The 25,914-nt window shown below is 36.9% G+C and overlaps 1 protein-coding gene across 3 annotated transcripts in view; it reads left to right on the top strand.

Moving 5' to 3' along the window:
• Window positions 1–10,295, top strand: part of Otol1 (otolin 1) — a 103,799-nt gene extending 93,504 nt beyond the window's left edge. For all 3 annotated transcript variants that reach the window (XM_015494353.2, XM_048814373.1, XM_048814372.1), the window contains 4 exons: window positions 1,668–2,039; window positions 5,805–5,894; window positions 8,602–8,673; window positions 9,299–10,295. In XM_015494353.2, the coding sequence (XP_015349839.1) occupies window positions 1,676–2,039; window positions 5,805–5,894; window positions 8,602–8,673; window positions 9,299–10,197 (1,425 nt within the window). In that variant the 5' untranslated portion in view covers window positions 1,668–1,675 and the 3' untranslated portion in view covers window positions 10,198–10,295. The remainder of the gene's footprint in view (window positions 1–1,667; window positions 2,040–5,804; window positions 5,895–8,601; window positions 8,674–9,298) is intronic.
• The last annotated feature ends 15,619 nt before the right edge of the window (window positions 10,296–25,914 follow it).

Below are 25,914 nucleotides of genomic sequence, written 5' to 3'. Positions count from 1 at the left end.
AACAATATCCTAGTTTTTGCGGAGGCTGGTTTGACTGGCAGGTGCATTGTTAACCTTGTTTGGTGTGTTCACTTGCGCGGGGTATAGTGTTTTTAAGAGTGGGATCTGTATTTGGAGAAATGCAGCATGATGCACTGCCTTTCACATTTCCCCCTCTTTGTTTTTGTTGCTTCTCATTGCTCCTTCTTGGACTGTAGGCTCCTAAGAACAGAAACATGGGTTATGTTTGGTGTCAACATTATGTGTAATCCTGCACTGCTGGTGACATGGTTGATAGTAAGTGGATGAATATGGAAGAAGGAAGGTTAACATTTTGGATCTTTATATGATTTGGGAGAGGAAGTGTCTTATCTTGTCTCTTCTCATCTGCTCTGATTTATATCTGTCTCCTCCATAGCTCTGTTCCATTGAGCTACCCTTGGATTTATTGTTCTTTAATCCCATCCTTATAAATGACACATGATTTGTGGAAAGGGTTTAGGGTTTGAAATTAAAGAATCCTGGATTTAAGTCCTAAATCCATAATTTACTGGCTGTGTGACCTGGACAAGGTATGTAATCCCTTGTTGGCTGCTTCTTCCTCTGTGAAGGTGAAGAAGTATGTCACCTACCTGGCATAGCTGTTTTGAGAACTGGCTGAATTGATGTAAGGCACCTTCTCATAGTAGTGACTCTATGCATAGTAGGTGTTTTTACTATCCTTATTTTCTTTCTTTCTTTTTATTCTCTTACTAATTATCTTAATTGTTTTTTCTCCTAACATATAACATGCATTTCTAACCTTGGCTGTCTGTTAGAAGCTACTAGACTTCTGGGAGTTGATGGGGGAACGGAATACTGTGAACTATCACAATTTTACTTCATTGCAAACCTTGTATCATTTACTTTGGACATTTATAAAACCTTAATAAGAATAACCACACTTTATCCCATTAGAAGAATACAAGGATAAATGTGAGTTTTCAGAAAAACTCCCCAAATTATAAAGCAAAGAATTAAAGAGTTAAATGGCATGTAAAGAATCTAAGGACATAGGATATATTCGAATTTATGATTTTTTATTGTCTCCCTCTCTGTTAATTATAATAGATTCCCAAAGAGTGCTCTCACAACCAGGACCATTATCCCTGGTAGATTTAAAGACTATTTCATCAGTATTTTTTTTTCTTGAAATAATTGAGTTTGCTGGAATAAAACATTCTGTTCAATATTTTTCATCTCTCTTTAATACAAATATATTTGATTCCTATAAATCTGAGTGAGGTCAGTCAGGAAATTACACATATTTTTTTCCACAGGGTATATGAGCTATTAAGTCGTGTTGCATTTATTATAGATCATGTTTGCTATTTGGCAATATAATTTGAATGATTGAGAATACTACTTTAGAACATGTAACACTGAGAAAACAACCAGAAAGGAGAACTGAAACAAAGTGTTCCTTATAATAAATACTTCAAGTAAATAAAATATTTGGTTTTGATTCAAGCACACATTTACATATAAAATATATCAACAATATATCATTTTATATTATGCATTCTGTTCATTCTTATGGTTCACATATGCATATATTTCTCCCATATAAGTATATATTTATTTCACTTAGTCTTTTCAATTGAAACTCATATAATTTGTATCTATTTTTTATCCTATCTTTCTTCCAGCCTCAAATATGTGGATGTTTTCTTGGATTTGGGTCATTTTAATTATTTTGGCTATTGCTGGTGTGGACACAAGAGCAAAGACCACACCATACATCAAATTTACGAAAAAATATGAAGGACAAGAGATACCCAAGGGTCTAAAGCCATCCAGTGGTTCACCTCAGGAGGAAGAAGAAAACCCCTTGATGGAAATGCCTGCAGTGGCGGCACCAACCACTGACCCCTCAGCCCTGGAGTCTGCCTTCGCCACTGCCACTCTCTTTTCCTTTGAAAACCTCACTCTTGACACAGCTGATTTCTTGTTGAATTGTTGTCGTTGTTGCTCACCTATTGTGGGGCAGAAAGGAGAACCTGGAAAGACTGGAAAACCAGGTATTTGAAATATATGGGAAGCCATGTTTCTCACTTGTACATCAATGAAGAGGTGGGTCAGGGGATGGCATTGTTCTAAAGATTTTTATACTGTCATGCAGATGGTGATAGGCCTAGGGGTAAGATTGTCACAAATGCAAATGCAAATGGGTGCTGTGCTGCCCAACATGGTAACCCCTAGTCATATGTGTGGTTATTAATAAATACTGAAATTAAACATGATAAGCAATTCAGTTCCACAATCATTTCAAGTGTCTGATTACCATATGTGGCCAGTGACTACTCATTTGAACAGCACAGGTATTATAGAACATTTCTGTCACTGCAGAAAGTTCTCTTGGACTTTCTGGCTAGAGTCAAGGCAGGGATTTCTGACCTCAGTACTGGTGCTCCAGATCTCCAAGCTGAGTGCATTTATTATCTGTACAGTCTTTTCATTAATGGCTGATTTAAAAAGGTAGATGAAAATTCTATTGCCTGGTAAGAATGTGTGCTGACTGATGGATTTTTTGAGTGCTATTTGTAGTTAGGATTAGAGATGGAATGCCTGTGAGGTAGAGAATGAAGTGCAGGATTCGGTTTGCTCCTCATTGAAATTCTGAAGCAACACTGTGTCCTTGCCCAGGAATTTTCTCCATTGAACACTGTGGTTATTTATTTCAAAATTGTAGATGTCTTTAATATATATGTAATGAATATACTTTCAGTTTTATTATAATACATTTTGACTTTTACATGTCATGTAGCAGAGAGAATTCAAGGTAAAATTAAGATCAAAATGTCAATTTCAAATTTGCTCTTCCCTGAAAAGAATTCATATCGATGTTTGCTGAGTCTTGCCTGAAGAACAGAAAGTTATAAAGTCAGTAATTATACATCTTCACGGGCTTTTCATTCATTTCATCCCATTGCGGGATCTTTTAATATATATAGTCAGCATTTATTCAGGGCTGGATTAAGGGGTGAAGGAGATGGGCAGTGGCCAGGGGCATCAAGATTTCAAGGTTGCTAAAACTTGCAAAATGTGATGAGTCTAAGAAAGTCATATTTACCAGAACTTTCCTAGCATCCTGTTTGGCTGGCAAGCTGTTTGCGAGTGGAAACCCCAAGGGCAGGGTCAAGTAGACACAACTGGTTGCTAAGCTGTCATCTAAGGCTTTGAAGTCTACAATACCGGGGCTTTTGTTTTACCCAGTCATGGATTTGACTGGGCTGTTCTTAGAGTTCAACCCCTCCTCTAATCCTATGTGACAAATATTTTGAAGATATCAAGTTGTTAGCCTGTTTTAGTCTGACTGGACAGTGCTTAAAGGCTGAAAACATTGACTCTATCATGGTCTTACCCTAGAGAAGCTTCATTACTTCTGTCAGTCTCAGTTTCCAAAATGGTAACATGTGATAACAATGATAGTGACTTCACAGAATCTTCAAGAAGAAAGAGATACACACAAGAACTCATTGTGGTGCCTGGGATAAAATAAATACTCAGATAATCATTTTTATCTTTCCAGTTATCTATGGTAGGAGTATGGACCTGTCTTGTGGAATACTTGGAGCCTTATATGACAGGATACTGCTTTTGAGATTGAGAAAGAGACATATGTTCCAGATATTAGTGTTTTTAAAGATATTACTTCTTCCTCTCTTCCCCTCCCCTTCACTCCTCTCCTCTCCACTCTGCTCTCCTCTCTCTCATTAGAAATCTAAGAGCAACACTGAACAAATTTGAAAAAGAAAAACAAGGCTACTAAAATCCAACCATTTCAATTCTCCTTTATTAATTTTCAGTCCTTGGTCACATGAACACATAAACATGCACATTGCAAACATCACATTTTGCATTATCTACTTTTAAAAGTCACTAGTCTAACTTTATAAACTTTCTGAATGAAAACATCTTGAAATATTCAGATATATCTAATAATCAGCAAAGGTAAAAATTCTATTTTAAAGTTTTATCTTCTGCTTCTCTCTTTAGTTCAATTATGATTGTAGGTACTACATGTCAAGAATGGTTGGCATTTTATTTTATTTCAAATCTTTATAGAAATGTTAAAAATATCATTGCATTTCACCTGATGATTTGGTCACAGTCTAGGGAATGTTTGGTAAATCTAGAGGTTGTAGCACCTGTGAGTGCAGAACCTGGAGTCAAAATCAATTTGTGACCTTGAAGCTTGAAGCTTTTCCCTTCATGTTTAGTTTCATGGTAATTACGAAAATCAAACCCAGACATACATTTTACCGGGATGAAAGAGGCAGCCTTCCTCTTCCCTGTAGCTTCATGTATAGTTATTTTTGTGTTCCCGGTGTCACCTGGGACAGCACTTTATCACATCCCTCAATAGTGTGACCACATTGAGCCTTTGGGGGGCCATGGGGAGGTGGGTATTGCACAGGGAAATGAAATTGACCATTTTGCTTGCTCCCACCTTCTCTGCTTCTTCTTTCTCCATATCTTTCTCCTCCATGTAATCTTCTCTTTTCTAGACAGAAGAGCTTATCCATCAGCCCTTGGTTATTTGACCTTGCCTTCAGCCTTAATTTCCATTGCAAACAATTTATTAAAGGTTTTCTTCCAAACAAATACTGTATTTTTTCAAAGAGGAATTCTATTGAATATAATTTCATCCTATTCCATCAGCCTTAATTATATTAAGGTGAAGTATTATAATTTTGTTAAATGTACTTATTTATATGGTTAACTTTCAAAGAAACTGGCCTTAAATTATTCCAATTGGAAAGTGATTCATATGTCTGGAATAGGACTGGGGTTTCAGGAAGAATAATTTTCCTAGGCTTAGGATCCCTCTGTGGTCCAGGTAAGTGGAAGGGAACTGAATTGCCCTGGTGAACAAGGACACTCAATGAAGTCTGATCCTTGTGTGATCTGACCCTTGCCTGCTTCTCAGCCTCCTCTTATCCTTGACCACTATTTCCACCCATAGTGCCCCCCTTTTTTTTTCAGTTGCTTAAAAATACTATGGTCTTTTTAATTCTTACTTTCTTAAAATAACTACCTGCTATTTTTTGCTTCAGAAAATCCTAGTGCATTCATTGAGTCTTTTCTCAGGGATCTCTCCTCTGATCCCACAAATATAAGTTAGGTTCTTTTTTTACCCTATCATACAATAGGACCTTCCTATTTTTCTTTATATCATCAACTACAGTGTGGCAATTTTGATTTCTTTATATAGCTATCTATTCAATGCTTATCTTTCATGGAGTCTCAGCTTTTGGGGATTGGGATTGCTGGCATGTTAATGGCTGTGTTCCTAACACTAGCAGGGTGTGTGTGTGTGTGTGTGTGTGTGTGTGTGTGTGTAAGGTGCTTGGTGTATAAGACACCTCAGAAATAGTTCCTGAATGAATGAATACGTGGATGAATGGGAAATCTAAAAGTGCTAGGTATTATGTTTTTGCTTCCAATTTGAAAGTGCGGTCCATATGAGTTTTAGTGTCAGGTAATTATTTTGTTCTTGCTGTTTGATGTAGTGCCGCTTCCCTGAATCATTTGATCACTGCCATGAATACAGTGACAAGTACTAATGGGCTCAATTTATCTATTCAGGTGTACAAAATTGCAAATCAGACAAAAATATTGCCCTTAGAACTCTGTAATAGTTTATTCTCACCTGATTTTATGATTAGAACATTGACAGTTATGAGTTTTTTAAAAAAATGACTGTCCCCCTCGTCCCCTAACTAACGAATTTCAAAAGAGATTTTTTTTCTATATTGATAGTTTTAAACCCCTGTTTCCAGGTCTTAAAGGAGAGACTGGTAATATGGGGATCCCAGGACCACAAGGAGTCATTGGACCCCAAGGCTCAAAAGGCCAGAAAGGAGAGAAAGGTAAGTAATTAATTTCATTTCATGCCAAAACCTCAAGGGACATTTTGCATCATTTTTAAGGAGAATAATTTGCTAAGTAATTTCTTGATTCTTGAAGTTATGTCAGTTTTTAAATATTTAAGTACTTGGTAAAGTATATTGTGAATTCATTTGATATAGAATTATTATCTTTGTAAGTAGAAATTTAGAAATTTCTAAACTTAGAAATTCTAAACTGGTCTGGGAACAACACACACACACACACACACACACACATAAACACACACAGAGTTACACAACTTTCCTATTTCTGATTGGACATCTGGTTGACCCAGTGACTGGAAACCACAAAGTATAGTCTCTGGGGAAGGGTATTTTCCTACATACTCCAGGTGGGCTCTTACTTATGATGCAAATTAATTTCATAGTAAATAGAACTAAATAGAGCCAGCAATGCTCTACAATATTCAATTTAGGTGGATAGCCTGACTGCTAAGGAGAACTTGCCATCTCCAGTGACTCACTAAAAACAGAGGCAGTATTGATGGGGTGCAGAGCCATGAATTAAAACAGAAGTATTAAGCATATAATGGTGACTTTGGACCAGTGGCTTTACTTTGCCTGGAAATTGAGGGGAATGAACTTGATACTTATTTATACCCCTGTTTACTATCAAAGAAGATTTGTAGTTATGAGTGCTTTCATAGATCTTTTCCAGCTCAGAAATCCTATAATTCCATAGGTGTGTCAGTAAAGAAGGCTTTCCTGCCCCAGGAAATCCCTGGGTCTGTAAGTGCTCCAAGGTACTGAGGGAAGATTACAGATTCACTGGGACATTGAGAAATTCCTCAGTGAATAGGAGCAGCCTGTAGAAATACCATCTATTCATCAAGTTCAATGTTTGAGCTTTAGTGTCACATGTCAAAAGACCTAATATCATCTATACATCACCCTCCACATGGCTCAGGAACTGCCTAACTCATTTCTGCTAGAACATTCAGTGAAGTAATTACTCAAAAAAGAAGCTAAGGTAAGAAAGAGCTACTTCACACTTGTCAGTTATGCGATTTTCATTCTCAGAAACATTTAATCCTTTTGTGGCTGAATTATGTTAGCAGAAACCCTGTGAAATAAAGATGAGTGATGAACCTCCCCAGTGATTCATATATTCTGGAAGCTAGACTTCTGGAAGTAGAAGAAAATATAGGGAAGTATCCTAAGGTTCTTAAAAATATGCTTTGATGAAGGATCAAAAGTAGAGATTCATTCAGCCAACTCTCTATAAAGTGGAAACTCTCCTTTTACTTCCAGACTTACCTTGGACTCATGGCTAAGATTGAAAGTTAAAAAAAATAAAATAAAATGAGTATAATGGTTACATTCTGGCTAATGACTACTTGATTAATTCACTACAAGCAATGAAACCCCTTAAATAAACTTGAAAACTTAAATAACTCTGTGAGTGAAGGTCAATGTTATATTATTAGCATGGACTGGAATAGGCTTGGGCCTTCACTTCCATTCTGGTTGGGTTCTCTCAAAATGTATCTGGATATTTTCTTGATGGCCTATGAGTTAATTTCCAATTTTGTATTTTCTGTGGAGTGGTAATAGAGGAAGTGGCTACTTAGACCTCATAGGATTTCTTTAGTGGGTACTGTGAAATTAGGGGAATTTATTTTCATCACTTTTAATTTGATTTAGGGTTTATTTTTTTCTGATAAAAATGAAGCAAAATTGTTAGTCATAATATAAATAATAAAGTTGGCAAATAGATGCCAAAGAAGGTAATATACAGTCATGTTTGACTCTGTGCAAATTTTTATTTTTTTCATATCTCATGTTCTTCTGGCAAAAGTGAAAACAAAAATATTTGCTCTACCATTTTTGAAGGGGATGTGTTTTAAGCTTTGTAAATTATAAGTGTTCAAATTGATGAAATATGCTGTTATAGAGCCTTCTTGTTATATAAAAGGTAGTATTAATATTTAATAAAATTATATGAAGTTAAAAAATGTCCAGGGTAAGTTAAAAAATGTTAAGAGCTTGGAACAGTATTTGGCGCAAATTGTCAATACAAGTTAACTGTTTTTAATACTATTATTATTGCTATTGTCTTTTATAATCAAAGTGAGTCTGTGATAGACTTAACAAGATAGGACAATGCAAAATCCATTTTATTGTAACATGGCAAATATCTGCAAATCCAAATCTTTCAATGTTCTTCAAATATGATTTCTCATAGTCTTATAATTTGTCCAAAGAACATTTGAAAATTATTCCAACATGTAATGAAAATTGACTTTTCTTTCATGTTCTAAGTCAGGGATAATTTTTCATTCCTGGATGGATTTTTGTTATGACTAGTTTTAGCTAATTGCAGAATACCATGTTCTGTGCTTTACTGAGGCATGGTGGGCATATAAAGAAGATAACTGAACTGTCATTTAAAATTTATAATAAAATAAGCATAACCACATACATATGCAAGATATGCAGGATGTGATGAGGAGTTTGAGAAGTCCTGGAAATGCCATAGGCAAAATGAAGTGTATTTGAGGGATTGGCATTCACAATCGCCTTCAATAAATTCCCTTTTCACATTATTTTACCTTTAAACCATTTTGGTTAAAGGAAACACTGGAATGTGACATAGTTGTGAAAGGGATGTTTTAGATATATCATAAATGACATAGTTGGAAAAAAGTTAATCTTTGTATCATTTTAGGAGTAAAAGGAGAGCGTGGGGACCAAGGGACAAGCGGAGTTCCAGGATATCCAGGAAAACCTGGAGAACCAGGTACAATACAAAATATATAATTGTGCACCATCATGAATGCTGTAAAGCCCTCATTCTTTTCCTGTTTGTATTTAAAGTTTTCAGAGAAGTAAGATGGAAATATAAATTACTACTATTTTTCGAATAATTTAGTGTGCTGATTGAAATAGGTCTAGGAATTTAGAGATGAGGTAAAGATATCTGAGCTCTGTTCCTCTCTCTCTAGCTGTCAATTTTTTTTGGTTTTAGTTTCTATGCCTTGTAAGATTTTGGGTTTGGATAGACAATATGGAGATTTAGGAGAATACTTGAGATGGGTCAAAATACAAAGGGTAATTAATTTTATATTGTAAGCAAAAATATTTTAATATTCTTTATTATCTTAAAGGTGGAAAAAAGAAGTAGATATGTGAATTCTGGATGTAAGCTATTGTTTCTTGGAAGCACAAACTTTTCTCTTTCTGGGATTATGATATGTTATAAATTGCTCATTGCATTTATGGCTGCCAGGCACAGCCTCTGCCAGGCAAGAAGGGGTTTCCATGTCCAGGGAAGTAAATTTTATTCCTATTTTTTGAGCTCTGTGGTAATGGCATCTTGTTTGGCTTTTGTGATCCTTAAATGTTATTTTAATTTTTCATTTCAGGTGGACTTGGTCCTAAGGGGAATAAAGGAAACATTGGCTTGGCAGGAGTTAAAGGACAAAAAGGCTCAAAGGGAGACCCATGTGAAAATGGCACCAAAGGAGATAAAGGAGACCCCGGGGCTGTGGGCTCTCCAGGATTGAACGGAGGGCCTGGAGCCAAAGGAGAGAAGGGGGAGGTGGGACAGAAAGGCTACTGCGGAGATTCTGGAGAGAGGGGAGGAAAAGGGCAAAAAGGGGAGGAGGGGGTAAAAGGAGAAAAAGGTAGCAAAGGAGACACTGGGACAGAAGGCAAAAGGGGCCCCGATGGTCTGCCTGGCGCTAAAGGTGATCCAGGGGTTAAAGGAGAAAAAGGGGAGTTAGGTCCTCCTGGTCTTTTGGGACCTGCTGGGCCAAAGGGTGAGCTTGGGAACAAAGGGGTCCGAGGACCTATTGGGAAGAAGGGCTCACGGGGCTTCAAGGGCTCCAAGGGCGAGGTCGCCAAACTCCTGCAGTCCGCTTTCAGCGCTGCTTTATCAAAGCCATTCCCTCCTCCCAACATCCCCATCAAATTTGACAAGATTTTATATAATGACCAAGGGGATTACAACCCTGCCACTGGGAAATTTAACTGCAGCATCCCTGGGACATACGTCTTTTCTTACCATGTTACTGTGAAGGGTCGACCTGCTCGGATCAGCCTGGTGGCCCAGAATAAGAAGCAGTTCAAGTCCAGAGACACTCTCTACGGTCAGGAAATAGACCAGGCCTCTCTCCTCATCATCCTGAAATTAAGTGCAGGAGATCAAGTGTGGCTGGAATTGTCAAAAGATTGGAATGGGGTTTATTCCAGTGCTGAGGATGACAGCATTTTTACTGGGTTCCTTTTGTACCCAGAGAAAACTCCTGGAATTTCACCATAAATTTGGGTATTGGACACTGTAGTTGGGTTTAGTGGAATAAGTATTGACATGTAGAAGTGAACTTAAAAAAAAAAAAAAACTTCCATTTTTTTCATGATTAAAACAATAATACAGAAAAATTACATAATTGTGTAGATTCAATTAGTATTTCTATTCTAAGGCATCTTCTTTTAAACAATTGAGAACATATGTCTACTAACTCTGTAGCTGACATTTTTTGTTTAGCATTATAATGACATTACTTATTAATCACTCAATTACTATTTAAAGGATTAATGTCTTCATGGAAAATATGAATGAGATTTATAATTAATAAATATATTCTTCTAAATATTTCTATACCTCATATAACTGTGTGTTAATAGCTGACAAACTATCACGAAAGGTCTTTCTTGAAGTTTCTGATTCTCTTGGTGGAATTCTCATGTCAGTTTCATTCTCACATTAGTTTAATTCAGTGGAAATGCATGGAAAGAGTGGCAAAGATTATCTAAAATATGTTTAAAATTTATCATGTGTAAGGGTTTTTCCATAAAACCTGTATTATGTGGACAAGAGTGTTTGGTAAAATGGAAAAAGAACGTTGATAAAAAGATATAGCTCAATCATAGAAATGATGCAACCCTTCATCAAATTATTGTGCTTACAAGAACTGAATGTCCCTAAAAGATTAAAGAATAAAATTAAATCATTACTGATCTAAATTTCAGTTCTTTCTTCATGGTGGAACATTTAATTAGGATAAACTCTTTGGCATCATTATTATCATCTCGAGAATAATTAATTCCAGTTATTCAGTGATAACATTGCTGGAGCAGGTGGGAGATTGGGAATTCATTTGCAATGTGAATATTTAATAACTGTGAATATTGGATAATTCAGCAGCTTCATTTTTTAAAAAAGTGAATTTATTGAATTCAAACTGAATTTTGTTCTGTGAAGGTAGATATGCAGATTTGTAAATTTTGGTGTGTCAAATGAGGGAGTGGGTGATAGGAGACTTTATGGTTTGCTCTGCCAACTTTGGCAAATATTCACTTTTAGGATTCTCATCCATATGTATATCAGAACAGTGTTTCCCAAACTGTCCAGAGGAACACCATTTCTGGACATTGCTATTATGAATCACTTGAAAAAGTAGGTTTTGCTTCAAATACATGTTGAATGTGCTGTATTCTATATCTACCTCCTAAAGATTCATAAAGCCCATAGTGTAGTCTCTGACATTCCCACAGAAAAGAAATCATATTAACTTTGTTTTATTCAGTGATCCCAAGTTCATTGTGTATTTAGAACACATCAAGTACTAGCCTGTGGGACAATGTCCTGTAGGAGGTTAATTTTGGAAATAGTGCATTAGTTCTCATCCAAGGATTTTTTTTTTTTTAAATAAGACTGAGGTGAAGTTCACTCTTGACATTTCTCTCTTCCTTTATCAGTTCTTTTCTGTTTAGGTCATGATATGACTTGAGTAGTGGCTGTGCCTGTTTCTGTCAGAAAGAACATAACTTGCAAGTAATTAAAAAAGACATGCTTACACTGGAAATTTTCTTTGTTTTTTAATTTAAGGATTAGATAGTGAAGAGATTTAGGAACTTAGTTTGTTTCCTTGTTTGCTTCTATGTTTGATCTTTTTCTTTATATCTTCTCCACCATTGGGTCATCCAACTCACCTAGGAAGACAGAAGAAAATAAATCACACCAAAGCATTTGACATAAAAGGCAATCGGGCAGAGAACCATTAAGAGATCAATAATTCGTGTGTAGGTTTTGTGATATCTGACAGTGTCTTACACCTATGTTTGTGGAGGATGTTTTACAGGAAGTTAGAAGTTAAGACCTCGGGGTTAGTACACAGGATTGATGGTAATTGTGAGCTTTCCCCAGGGCATCCAAAGGAAGGAAATTGCTAGCCTGTGGGAATGGTTTTGGGAGATGAGTTCCAGGTTATTTGACACTTTCTGCTATTAAGGTAGAGAACTGTCACAATAGAGTGTTCCCTTCTTTCAATATATCATGTCTCCTAATTGATGAAAGCAAAAGGCCAAGAGTGGATCTCGCTCATCCCAAGGATTTGAATATAATCACTTTCCTATTCCTACCCTAATGACTACTAATGGCTAAGAGTTAAACTAACATCTGAGCTTAACACAACAAAGTTGAACTTCTGAAATCCCCATAAATGTTCCTCCCACATTCTTCCTTAACTCATATAATGACAACTTCTGTCTAGTTGTTCAGGCCAAAAACTTGTGTCACTTAATTTTCCTCTTTTGAGTTAAATCTGATTTGTCAGAAAATCCTTTAGTGCCTCTTTCAAGATGTACAGAGTTTGATGACTTCTCACATCTCCACGACCACAACCCTGATCAAGCTACATAACTTATTGCCCAGACTATTGCAAGAATATCCTAACTGGATCTCCCTAACATTTAAGAGGACCAAAATGCAAATGGGAATTGTTTTAGTTAGCTTTTCCCACTACTGTGACTAAAAGAGCTGACCAGAACAATTTTAAAGGAGGAAAAGTTTATTTGGGGGCTCATGGTTTCAGAGCTCTTAGTCCACAGAAGGCCGGCTCCATTTCCTGTGCCTCGAGGTCAGGCTGAACAATGTGGTGGGAAAGTGTGGCAGAGGGAAACAGCTCCCATTATGGTGATCAGGAAGCAGAAAGAGTGACTCCACTCTCCAGATATAAATATACATCCAAACCATGCCCTAATTCCCACCTCCTCTAGCCATACCCTACCATTTCAGTTACACTCAGTTAATCCCTATTAGGGGATTAATCTACTGATTGGGTTAAGACTCTTACAAACTAATCATTTCTCCTCTGAACCTTCTTGCACTGTCTCACACCTGAGCTTTTGAGGGATACCTCACATCCAAACCATAACAGAATCCATAAACTATACATCTAAATATTTAAACTTAAAAACCAAACTAACAGTAGTTTAAAATATGTTCTATACTCCTATTTTGAAATATGTGCTTTTTATGGAAAAACATTAAAAATATTTTTAATATAATAGTAAACAAAATAGCAAAGATGTCGAGCTACTATTGTGCATGTGTGATTAATAGGCAGATTACAATTGGATAAATAGTAAGAAAAAGCTATTAATTCATGAATTACTATTGTTTATTTCATAGATATTATTTTTAAAGCTTAATTTCAGAAAAAAAATGTTACGATTTCAATTTAGAGAAATTTGTTCAGTTGAACTATTGATGCTTGGGAATGAACCTGAAATTTTATATATCATGTTCAAGTATTGTGATGGGTGTTATATAAGATATATATTTTAGACAGTGTAAAAATATTAAATTTCATCGCATAAACCAGTGGTAACTTATATTGTCATTTCGTTGTCTCTTAAAACAGTATTTTAAAAGCTAGATCCGTCATGGATTTTCTGTCTGGACTTACATAAATATAAATTTGAGTACCATAAATTGTTTAATATTGAATAATATCCTTTAGCTATTAAATGTGAGACTTTTTCAAATGCTATGCAACTCATGAGTATGTCATGTGCAACTCATGAGTATGTCAAGAACAATGAAGTATAACCAACAGAAAAGCAAGAAAATGACTGTTAAACATAATTGAGATGCAATACTTGATTATCTGTGGCATTTATGCTTTCCAGAGGAAGGGCCTGATAAGTTAAGTTGTATTTCTCCTAAATAATGCACACATTGCACAATTTCTTCCATTCTCCTGATCAGTGGCCATACAGTGTAACCTACTAATTTTAACAGCATCTAGCAGAGGCCACTTATTATTTTTTTAATTTAATGCACACATGGCAAAAGGCATGGATAAAAGTTTCCCAGGGAACCTGAAAGTGACTATCGGAGCTTATGTTTAAGGTTGTAGATTGTGCTATGATGGAATTAAGTCCTGATCTCCAATAAAGTTTCCCTAAGCACTTTAATAAATTCATAGAGTGTGTGCAGAAGTCCCTCTTGCTTGAATCTCTTATTTTGCTTTTGACCCGTTCAATCAAAGCAATACTGCTTTAAAATAAGTTGGCTCATCTTACTCTTCTGTTCAAAGTCTCTTGAAACTTCCACCTGAATCAGAGAAGCCAGACAGATCCTTATTATAATCAGAGAAGCCCCATGTGGGCTGGTCTCCTGCTTAATTCAGTCTTCATCTCCTTCATTTTGCCTTTGAACATGGCCCTCAGTGCCTCTCCTTAAAGTCACCATGCATCTTTGCATTCAGGAATTTGCATGTTTCATGTTGTCTAGATGGCTCTGGCCCTAGGTAACTGCACCATTTTATTTAGTTAGGCCTGAATATCACCTTTTCAGAGGCTTTCTTGGATCATTTGGTTTTAAATGGTCCCCATTAGTCCTTGTTTTGTTTTTCCTCTAGAGCACTTATCTACATTGAATGTGTTATGTGTTTCATGTCTTGATCTTGTTTATTTTCAGTCTTTCCATAAACAAAAGTTCCATGAAACCAGAGATTTTTGTCTGTTAAGTAAACAGACAAAACTCTACCCTCAGTGTTGGCATATTAATATGTGTTCAATGAATGAAGATTGATAAATGTTCAAATATGATGGTTGTAGATTTTTCCACAAGGTGGTGCTCACAGATTATCTTTGCTTGGTTTCTATCTTAATTTCAAAATAAAGTAAATCAAAACAAAACATTACCATCAAACCAAACTCTCCAACCCCCCAGTCCCAATGTTTTGCAAAGCAAATAAGATAATGACTTACATTTTACAATTAAAAACCTCGTTTCATGAAAAACATGTTTCATGTTTCCTCATGTTTGGAGAGTTACACAGTGTTTTTCTCCATTGGAACATAGGGCTATTAGGCATATCTATGGATACTTCTTCTGAGTGGTGGCTTAATTCTTCCTCCTTTCCCACTCTAGCCCCAGATGGGTCATCCCTAAGTCCTGGGATATAATACATTTTATAGCTGTAATTCCACTTACCAAAGACTTTCAAAGTGGAAAAAGAAGGCCAGACTTTAAGAATGCTGTAATTCTTGGAAGGACTAGGATGGCAATATTAAGTACAACACAGCTGTCAATGACAGAGGTGAGAGACAGGGACATTGGGACTTATGGAGTGATAATATTTTCTGTTTCTTGAGTCCTTAATAATGTGCTAGGCATAGGGCTTTTCATGTCTAAGGTGCACCAAGTGCCGTGTACCACCTGAGGATACTGAAGCATACAGTGATTAAGCAACAAGCTAAGGGACCCCCATCTGGAAGGTGGGGGAACCCTGGATCCAGGCAGTATGAATCTAGAGGTCATATCATTCTTAACCAACAGAGTCGGCAGAGTTTATTAAAAAGCTTGGCTGGTGAAAGCCTGGTAGAATGGGGAGAGGGATGGCAGTAACCAGTTCTCATAGCCGGGGGAATGAATGGAAGAACAAGAATCCACTAATATCTCAGAAGGGGATGAAAGTGTGGAAAAAACTGAGGATAAAGAAGACAGGCTTTGCTGATAAGGGACACTATAGGGAGCTCTGGTCATCCCAGTGCATGATCCAAGTGAATTTTGTAGAAAAATTTAGTAGGAATATTAGATTGTCCCAGAGTTTAGGGTGAAAGCACATTTATTGATGTGAGAATTATAAGAATTACATTGAGTCTAATAGAGATAACATGAGAGATCCATATATTCATGGTTCTTCCTTTTGGAATGACAAATAGATTAGGTGGCATCTCTCTTGTTCTGAACTTGTCTGGGATGATGAGGAAGTAAAAGCCTCAGTCTTTTGCTCTCTGCACATTTATAAATTTATTTAGGTCCCTGTTCCCAGGCTCTGTTCTTGGTACTGAGAATAAATCAGGGAGACAAACAGAAAGAAATTCCTTCTGTCTCCATGGAGCTTATGAAGAGAACTAATAAAACCTCCACAAGTTTTTGATTATATAGCATGGTAGAAGATGATAAATGCTATGGAGAAAAATAAAGTGGGAAGGGGGATTGGGAGCAGAGGGTGGTGAGAGGGGTTTAAAATGGGGATTAGAAGAAGCCTCGCTGAGAATGTAATATTTAAACCAACCTGTGAACAAGGCAAAGGAGCAAGTCTAGTGACTAGCTAACAGGACGGGGAGGGTTTGTGTGCCACAGGAACAAAATTCCTGAGGAAGGAGCTTGCCTGGCAGGGAAGTCTCTGTATCTGTGGCAGTGAGAGCAAGGGCCCAGAAGTAGGGGTGAGATCTGACAAGTGATGGAGTCCCAGATTGTGTAGGCCTTTTAGCTTTTTGAGTGAGTTTGGTAGATGTGGAGATGTGCTCCCAGATTCCCTTCAAGGAAGGACTAGATGTCCTGGGGTGGGGACTGTACTTGACAGATGGGCCCCAGCTGTTAGCTCTTTCAGGGTCTAAGCTGTAGAGCAGCTTCTTTTGAAGTTAGCCCAATTTTGGTAATGAGGCAAGTTGGGTGCGTACAGTCCTGGCATTCCATTTGAGGTCATGGTGACCGGCCATATCCAGTCCAGAGCCCTCAGTTGGGTAGTCAAGACTTTATTGGGTCTTATTGCAGCTCAACTTCTTCCCTGCTCAAATCTGCCTCCTTTCTCCTGTCACAGAGGTTTATTCCTAATTAACATCCTGCACTCCAAACTCCATATCCACATTTACTTCTGGAGAGACACAACAGGTAAGAGATAAAATGACAGTGTGATTTTGTGGACCCCTTATTCATTCCCTCACCCTCTGCCTCCCTTGTTCTGAATCAGGACTGAAAGAATAAATAGATGAACAAATTAATGTCAGAATACTATTGGGAGCTTGTGGCTTGACATTCAGGCCCAAAGATCCTCTGTTATTTGGCTGTAGTGGTTAAGAGCCTGACTCAGGAACCCAATGGGCTGGATTAGACTTTCATTTACTAGAAATACCACATTGGGCAAGACACTGAGTCTTGTCTCAGTTTCATTTATAAAATGAGATTTTAGTGCTCTAAATGAGTGTATGTTTGCAAAACTCTTAGAACTGTTTGATACATAGTAAGTGCCGAATAGGTATTGTTAAAGAAAGCCAGCTTTGAGTCAAATATGAGAAAGTATGCATTTTGTATGTGGATCAGACTCCTTCTCACCACCAGGTATGTACACATTTTTCTTTTTCTTTTTTTTCTTTTTTTTGACTGGTAGGCTTATGAATGGAGGGAGAGGTAAAATCAAGACTGGTTTGTGCTCAGTATAGGATCAGAAACAATAATGTTGAGTGAATGCTATGTAGTTAAGGTCTTCCAACAGAGCATCTGAATTACATAGATATATAATGGTGTGGTTTATTAAATATACATAAAAATAAAGTGCTCCTCCTTTGAGACGAGAATGAGATTCACTCTTTCTTCAAAATCACTATTAATAGACTTAATATACCAAAGTACATACATTTACTTTCATATTAAGGCCCCTGGGGTCACTGTCTTGGATTGCCACATTGACCATGTGCTACTTATACACTTAAACAAGGCACTGAATGAGGGCCTACCTAAAGATGGATGTTTTGCTGATCTGAAAGGTAACGACAGTGACAAATGAGACCTCCCAGTGGACCATAGCGAGGGTTAGCGGCAGGAAATTGCATTGGCTCAGTGATTAAGGCAACATCAGCAGTCAGAAGACAGCAGCAGGGCAGGTGGCCTTGGTCTTGCTGCTGCCTCATCTGATCCATCTCACAGGGTGATGAGTCTGAGATGTGTCTGCTTAGCCTGCAAACACAATTCTCCCCTGCTTCCTTTTTTTTCTCCCTGAGGATAAATGAGCAATAAGAAATTTGGAACATCCAGATTATTCAATGTCAGAGCTATTGCCAAAGCAGCACGCCCACTCTCCTTGGATGTTGAATGCAAGTTAAAATTGCCTCTGGAAAAAGGTTTTGTGAAGGCCTTACTCTTTTGTTTTAATTCCAGAAAAATTAATGAGAACCTACTATGTACCAGGCACTAGGCTCAATGACAGGGATACAAAGATGAATGAGATAATTTCTTGTCTTCAAGGAAGTCACAGTCGAATGGGAGAGGCAACTAAGCAAAGGCAATGGTAGTTCCATCTTTTTTTGTCTCCGGGTTGGCCAAAGACCTAAATGCTTTGGCTATTATTGAAGAACTTGAGAAGATACTTAATCCAGCAAGTTGGTTGACTGATGTTCTTATTTCACTACCCCAAGGAGTACTGGGTGAGCAATTTATTTCAAATGGTTCAGCCTTAGCAAGAGAAAAATGTTAAACAAAAAAAATCCAAGAACAACATCTTTACAATTGAATATTACCTTGTGGGACCCTAAATCTGTTTCCAAGACCTTCGATTGATAAGGAAAGAGAAAACTGAAGAGTTCCACAGGAAAATCAGAAGTTGAGACCTGGCAGATCCAGGACCAAATGAGACAGAAGTATTACAGTAGCTCTCACCTGAAACTGGAAGGATCTTGATCATCCTCTTGCCATCTCCTCTTGAAAGAAGAGTACTCAAAATGTGTGACCCAAGACCTGTAGTTTATAGCATTTACTTTCCAACCAAAGACTTTACAATCCAAATACTACAGATTTATAAAACTAAAGAATTATTGGGATATGATATATCTATGGAAAATGTACAATTATTGCCTATATAACTTGATAATTTTAAACATACTGCTGTACCATGAAACTAGCACCATATTATGATATGGAAATTTTCTAGTGCCTGGAAGGCTTCCTATCAATTTATCCCCCTCACTGCTTTGAGTTCTATTACCACAGTTTAATTTTGCATGTTGTTAAGAGTCATATAAATGGAATCATGCAGTTGTACTCTTTCATGTCTGGTTGATCATGTTGTACACATCAGTAGCACTTCAGAATTGGGGTATCTGATTGGCCACGCTGATTGGCCACTGATGAATCCTCTTCTGTTGTAGTTGCTGATCACTGATTTTTTGCCCAATTTTATTGGATTGTCTGTCTTTCTGTTCTTGATTTATTTAGATTCTTTAGATTGTTCTTTAAGATGTTCTTTAGATTTCCTGCATACAAGACTCCTAAGTTTTAGTCCATTTCTCTTTTGTTCTCCAAGTAGGTCAATGTTGTTTTCTGAGCCTTTTCCTCTCTTTCATTCATACCCTTAGTTTTCCAAAAACTTTAAAACTCTCCTGCTGGCTTCCCATCTTTATAGAACTAGAATTTATAACCAAAAAAGTGAATGATTTTTGACTAAAAATCCTTTGTTACATTATCACCTATCTTTTAAAAGGAAATAAAGCCAAGAGACAGAATACCTGAGGGTGGAGTTTCAGAAATTAGAAAACTGTTGGGGAATACTTTTGAGGGAAAGTGGGAGACAAGAAAGCCAATGAGTGGGGCACAGTGGTACACCCTTGTAATGCCAACTACTTGGGAGGCTGAGGCAGGAGAATGGAAACTTTGAGGCCAGCCTGGGGCAACTTAGTGAGATCCTGTCTCAAAACAAAAATTAAAAAAGGACAAAAGACTAAGTGGAGTGCCTCTGGGTTTAATCCCCTGTACTGGGAGTGGGAATAATGGCCAATAAAAAGAATATTTTGTATCTCTGAAATCTAATTATGTTGTCATTTCTTAAACTTTTCTTTGAATTTATGACAATTTCTTTTAAAGGATGTTGGACAAAGAAAGAACGTTATTCATCAGCAAATGACTTCTTCGTTAAAGAAAAAGATAAGATTAAGGTTATAACTAGATCACTGGTTTCAGGACTATTTAAAATGACAGGCCATTAGTGGCTTTCTGCCAGCCCGAGAATCCTATAGTGCAATGTTCTAGGGAGGCCGTCATACCGGAAACTGGTGATAATCTTGCAAAAATAAATAGATAGGAAATTACAAGCATACTTAAGAAGTTAGTGAGTGTTCTTAGACTGGAAAGGAGAGTCTAACAACTTGCAGGCAGAATTCTTTCAAGTGCCCTTGAAATTGATGGTAAAAAAGCAGGAAGCTAAGAAGAAACATCAATGAAAGTAATTTATGTGATGAGAAAAAGAGATGAAAATTAGGGAAAAAAAAAAGAAAGAAAAGACAAGGGGGAAGTTTGTGCCTAGCCAGACTCAAGCAATGTCTATACATCTCCAAGCTGAGATTGTGTTTTTTAAAAATGCATGGTTCTGGGATGTCCAACCTAAGCAAACTAGACTATTCAATCCTAACTCTAAAACCAACACTCAAATTTATGAATTACATTCTATTTCTGCCATAAATAATTTCACTCTCCCAACATTTATTGGTTACCCGCTAGCTATTAAGTGCTGTTACAGATAATCATCATATGGTTTTGTACATTCTTCAAAGTATTATTATAACAGAATAGAAGACAGGTTGAAATCAGTATGGGAGGATTAGGGGAGCTTTTAGATTAATTTGTTTATCCATTCTTCAAATATTTATTGAGTGGCCTACCTTACGCCAGGCATCATGCTAGATTCTGAGGACACAATCTTGAACAAGAAAGATGTATCTCTGTTGTCACAGAGCTGACAGTTTAGTGGGAAAGATGCCATTAAACTGTGCTTTGAAAAACCCATTAGGTATTTGTCATGTGAAAGAGGCAGGAAAACCATTCCCAGCAGAATTCCAGGGTAGAATTTCAGAGTTTGGAAAGATGTTGGCAAATTTGGAGAACTACAAATTGTGAGATGTGGTGGGAATAACCTGGAATACATCTAGTAAGAACCCAGTAAAATAGATTCTTCCCCAAATGTCAGAGCTAAAATCTTCTATGCCTAGCTAGGGCAGTTAGATCTCTCTGTCTCTGTCTCTGTCTCCCTCTCTTATTTTGTGTCTAGTACTGATGTACACTGTGGGAACGGAAAGAGGAATATGGCAAGAGTCTCTATCCTTAAAAATACCTATAACAGAACATAGGACCATCATACCCAAATGGTATTAAGTTAAGAGAAGCTGAGAGGTGGATTAAAATGGAAGGAGTTCAACCTTAGCACTGCAAAATCAATAAATAAAATAAATAGAAAAAAATTAAAACAGAAGGAGATAGATCCTGAGTTCAGTTTGGCTCTGTAGCATAATGAAGATGGAATTTCAAATTGTATAGTAAAAATTAGTCATCCATTATCCTCAGGTGCTAAAAGACTTACATAGTGGTTTTGGGCTAGTCATCTCTACCAAGAAGAGTCAGAGCAGACAAAAGACAACCCTATAAAGTGTCAAGAAAAAAATGGTCTTTTGAGTTTACAACTGTTTCCTGGTCAAATAACCTGCAAGTTTCAGGTTAAAAAGGGCCAATTTAGGGTTAGATTTATCATATCCTCTTAAATGTCTTTTAGAAGTTTTGGGTATATATTAATCAGCTATTTCTGTAGTGACAATTCTCAAATATCAATGGATGACACAATGACAGACATTTATTTCTTAATTGTGCTCAGCTATGCTTGGCTTTTCTGGACTGGGCTCCAGGATGTGGAGGAACTTCCAGGTTCAAGTCTGTTACATGTAATCTTTTATTCTGGGACCTAGGTGGAAGGATCAGTCATTATCTAAAAAAGTTTTCTTCATGGTGGAGGGTTGAAGCTCAAGTGAACAGCAGAAACTTGCAAGGCCTCTAAAAGTTTCTACTTGGATGTGATATAAGTCATAATTGTTCAAATTCTACAGAACCGAAAGCATAATTGAGCTGAGAAGTGCACTTGGCCCTCTGTATCTGTGAGTTGTGCTTTCATGTATTCTGTAAAATGTGGATCAAAAATATTAAAAAAACACTTTGAGCCTCAACTGAATAGGTAAGATCTTTTTCTTGTCATTATGCTCTAAGTAGTACAGTATAATAACTATTTACATAGTATTTATATTGTAATAGGTAATATAAGTAATCTAGAGGTGACTTAAAGTATACATGAGGATACCTGTAGGTTATATACAAATATGATGTCATTTCATAAAAAGAACTTATTCATTTCCAGGTTTGGGTTCTGCAGGGGTTCCTGGAACCAATACCCTAGAGATACTGAGGACTGACTATATTTCCTTTCATGGAACAAGGATCAGAAAAAGAAGCATAAATGTTTGTTAATCAATATATTCTACTATAAAATGTAAGTGTATTTCTGTTCATAAAATAACTTCAACAGATTTGAAATATTTTTTTAGAAGTGTGATCAGAAGATAATGAAGATTACAACATTTCAAGGGAAATGTTCTAAGATTCTTTCCAGAGGCATGAATCTGACATAATTTCTTATGTACATATATGAATATACCACAGTGAATCTCATCATTATGTACATTTACAAGAAATTAATTAAAAAAAACTATGGGTAAATGGCAGAAAAATCAGTGTAAGGAAGTAAGCAGGGGGCGAGGGTAGGGGAAGGAGAGGTACTGGAGACTGAATTAAAACAAGATATATTCCATACTTGTATAATTGTATCACAATGGATTCTACTGGTATGTATAAAAAGAACCAATAAAAAAAGATTGTCTTTCATGCTGTGCCAGAGGAATTGGTATTAGAAGTGGTTGGAGTGAGATTATTGTGGGAGAGATTAAAATTCAAGCTATAATAATTTGGAAGTATCCAAATACTAGCCATTCAGGTAGGATTAGAGTGGTTGTGGTTCTTTCAATATAGGAACACATTGTGTGTGTGTGTGTGTGTGTGAGTGTGTGTGTGTGTATGTGCGCGTGTGCTAGGAAGGGATGGGGAAGTGCATGTTGTATAGTGTAGGTACTATATTTGCCGTGTTATGTACATGGTCTTTATGTCTTGTTTGGTTGAACAGTTTGTGTTCAACCCTGCAAATCCAGGTGTTATATTGCCATGATTTCTGCTCCAACTGACAGAAGTAGTCATTTCCCCTGTGCGTGGGAAAACCATAAATCAGTCTTTGCTGGAATGGTAAATATGGTTCTGTCTGAAGCATGAACTTCTGAGTTCAACTTGGTTATAAAATTATGAATTAAATTTAGAATATCTTAAATGTGGTGTATTTAACTGATGATAGGACTTTACATACCATGATGAAAACATTACCATTTTCTGTTCCTTCATGTACTTTATGCTTTTAGCTGAGATTAGGTGTTGTTCTTGGTGTGCGATGATTATTTTAGATTATTGTTCACATTTCTGCAGCTTCAGTGAACACTACTTAAAATCAAGCCATTGAGCAATTTCTATACACTTAGAAATCACAATGAAACTCTCTAGTTAAGAAATATCACTGTATACCATGCTTAGAGAAACCTGCAATTCAGCACAGGCAGCCTATCCTTTTATATGCATTAGATTAGCTGCTTTCAAACACAGATGATAGAAAACATTTGTGCAGAAAACTACTTCTCAGTATTCTCTGAGTCACTAAATTTTTTTGAGGGGTTAGAGTAAAAACAAATAAAGAAATTGGATCTATCTCTATGAGAGATATTTAGTCCCTCATTAGTTATTATGAGTCATTGGTGTCTACTTACCTCATTCCTTCCCTCTTCTTTTTCTTTGGGTTTTGACTTTTTTACTTGTTATGGGCCCTTTTGACTGTAATTAATGAGAATTCCAATTCAAAATTTATTATCTTATATAACAGGTGGTTCAGACGTAGGGTGTCTTCAGTCACAAAAATAGCAGGGATCTGGTTCTATTTTTCCTGATATTCTCTTGGTGTTTCCTCTTTTCTGCATTGTCTTGATTCTCAAGCTGGGTTTTTTTTTCATTACATTAAGACAGCTGTCACAATATCCAAAGACATATGCTTCCTTGATAAGGTCCAAAAGCAAAGAATTCTCCTCCCGCATATCAGAAATGTCTGGTATTGCTCAATGTCTATTCTCCCTTGTTACATACTGTTAGAAGATTCAGCCATCCCAAAACATGACTTTCTAGCCCTAGGTGACAGTTTCCAGCTTGCTAGTGGGTGGCAATGGAAGCAATATGTTTAGTTTTAGGCTATATCCTGAAAGGGAAGTAGAATGTCTTTCCCTTTTCTCTTCCCATTAAATGGAATGAAGTTTGGTTGGTGTACCTAGAACCTGAGATGGAGTCTGATGAAGAAAAAGGCAGAGTGAAAAAGGTGGAAGGAACTGGGACATCTGACAGTTTCATAGGGCAAGCTATCTAACCACTTTTGAATCTTATATGAGAGAATGATAAACTATCATTTTTAGTGTGAAACTTTTAAGGTTTCTCAGTGTTTATCCTTGTCAATAGGAGGAGTAGAATAAAGTTCTGTCTTAGGCCTACCTATGTCACTTTAGGTCAAGTGCTCATACCTTGGGACTAAACTTATCACCAAGAAAACCCATGGAGGGTGTTGACTGCCTTAATCCTAGGTTTCTGAAATAATCACTGATAATAGGATGAGATTTCAGAGATTGGTTCATATTGATCAGGACCCACTCCAGGAGAAGGGACTTAGTAGGCACAGCAGAGGTTGAGTCACATTGAGGATTCTGTTAGAAAGAAGTAAGGAATGGGTGATTGAATAATGTTCTTTAGAAGCATGCCTTTACTCATTGGCATATCTAACTGATTATGGGCTAAAAAAAATAAAAGTCAATTCATTCAGTTCACTCTGCTTCTTGGATTGTCTGAGTTGGAGGAAATAGCCTAAGTGGTGGGTGTTATTTCAGATATAATATGCTTTCATGTGTGAATGAATGTGTGTTTGCATGTGGGTATTGAGAGAATAATCCTTGTCACTGTGGGTAGGGTAGGCAAGATTCTTCTTCCTCTGGGTTCAGTTAGTTGAAAAGGGCTCGCTTAGTTTGTTAGCTGAAGATTAGTTAGAATTGTTTACACCAGTTGTTTTAGTCAGGTTTTTTTTTTTTTTTTTTTTGGTCATTGTGACCAAAAAACCTGACAAGAACAATATAGAGGAGAAAAAGTGCATTTTGGTTTATGGTTTCAGAAGTTCAGTCCATGGTCAGTCAACTCCATAGTTCTGGGCCTAAGGTGAGGCAGAACATTATGGTAAAATTATGTGGCAGAGGAAATTAGCTAAGAACATGATGGTCAGGAAGCAGAGAGAGCTCTGCTCATCAAGAACAAAATATAAACCCCAAAATCACAGCCCCAGTGACCTGCTTTCTCTAGCCACACCCTACCTGCTTACAGTTACTGCCCAACTAATTCAAATCAGTGCATTAATCCACTAATCAGGTTACACGTCTCATAATCTTTCACCTCTGATCTTACATTGTCTCCCACAATGAGCTTTTTTTTTTTTTTGGATACATTATATCTAACAATAACACCATTCTTCAGGAATATAAAACAAATCATCTCCAAGAGTTCATCAGTCCAATAACAGCCTAAATAGTTGACGAGTCCAACAACTGCTCAACCACACCCTCTGACTAGCACTTCCTTCTAAAGACAAGGTGGAGGAGGTATTATCTAAATGGAGAGAAGGGGAGACATACTTCATAATTTTACCCAGCACTGACATCATCCACACACACTGCTGAAACCATCTTGCGAAGCAACTCTCCTGGGTATCACATTCCCCTAACCAAGACATGAAAATGTGCTTAACTAGTGGAAGACAATACTTGAATAACTGAAGTAGATTATTGACTGTATAGGTATTCTTTGAAGATGAGGAAAACAGAAAATAGGCTAGGAATGCTGCATTAAATTTTTTGGTAACTATAGCCTGAGAAAAACCACTATTTGCATAGAAGTGAAGAGAGTGGTTCTAGGATTCACTAGGTGTCAAAACCTGCCTCCTCCACCAGGGGTGTGAATTTGTGCAATTACTTCATC

The sequence above is a fragment of the Marmota marmota genome, unplaced genomic scaffold (assembly GCF_001458135.2).
Source record: "Marmota marmota marmota unplaced genomic scaffold, marMar, whole genome shotgun sequence".
NCBI classification, from domain to species: domain Eukaryota; kingdom Metazoa; phylum Chordata; class Mammalia; order Rodentia; family Sciuridae; genus Marmota; species Marmota marmota.
This window is presented reverse-complemented; position numbering and strand designations above follow the sequence as displayed.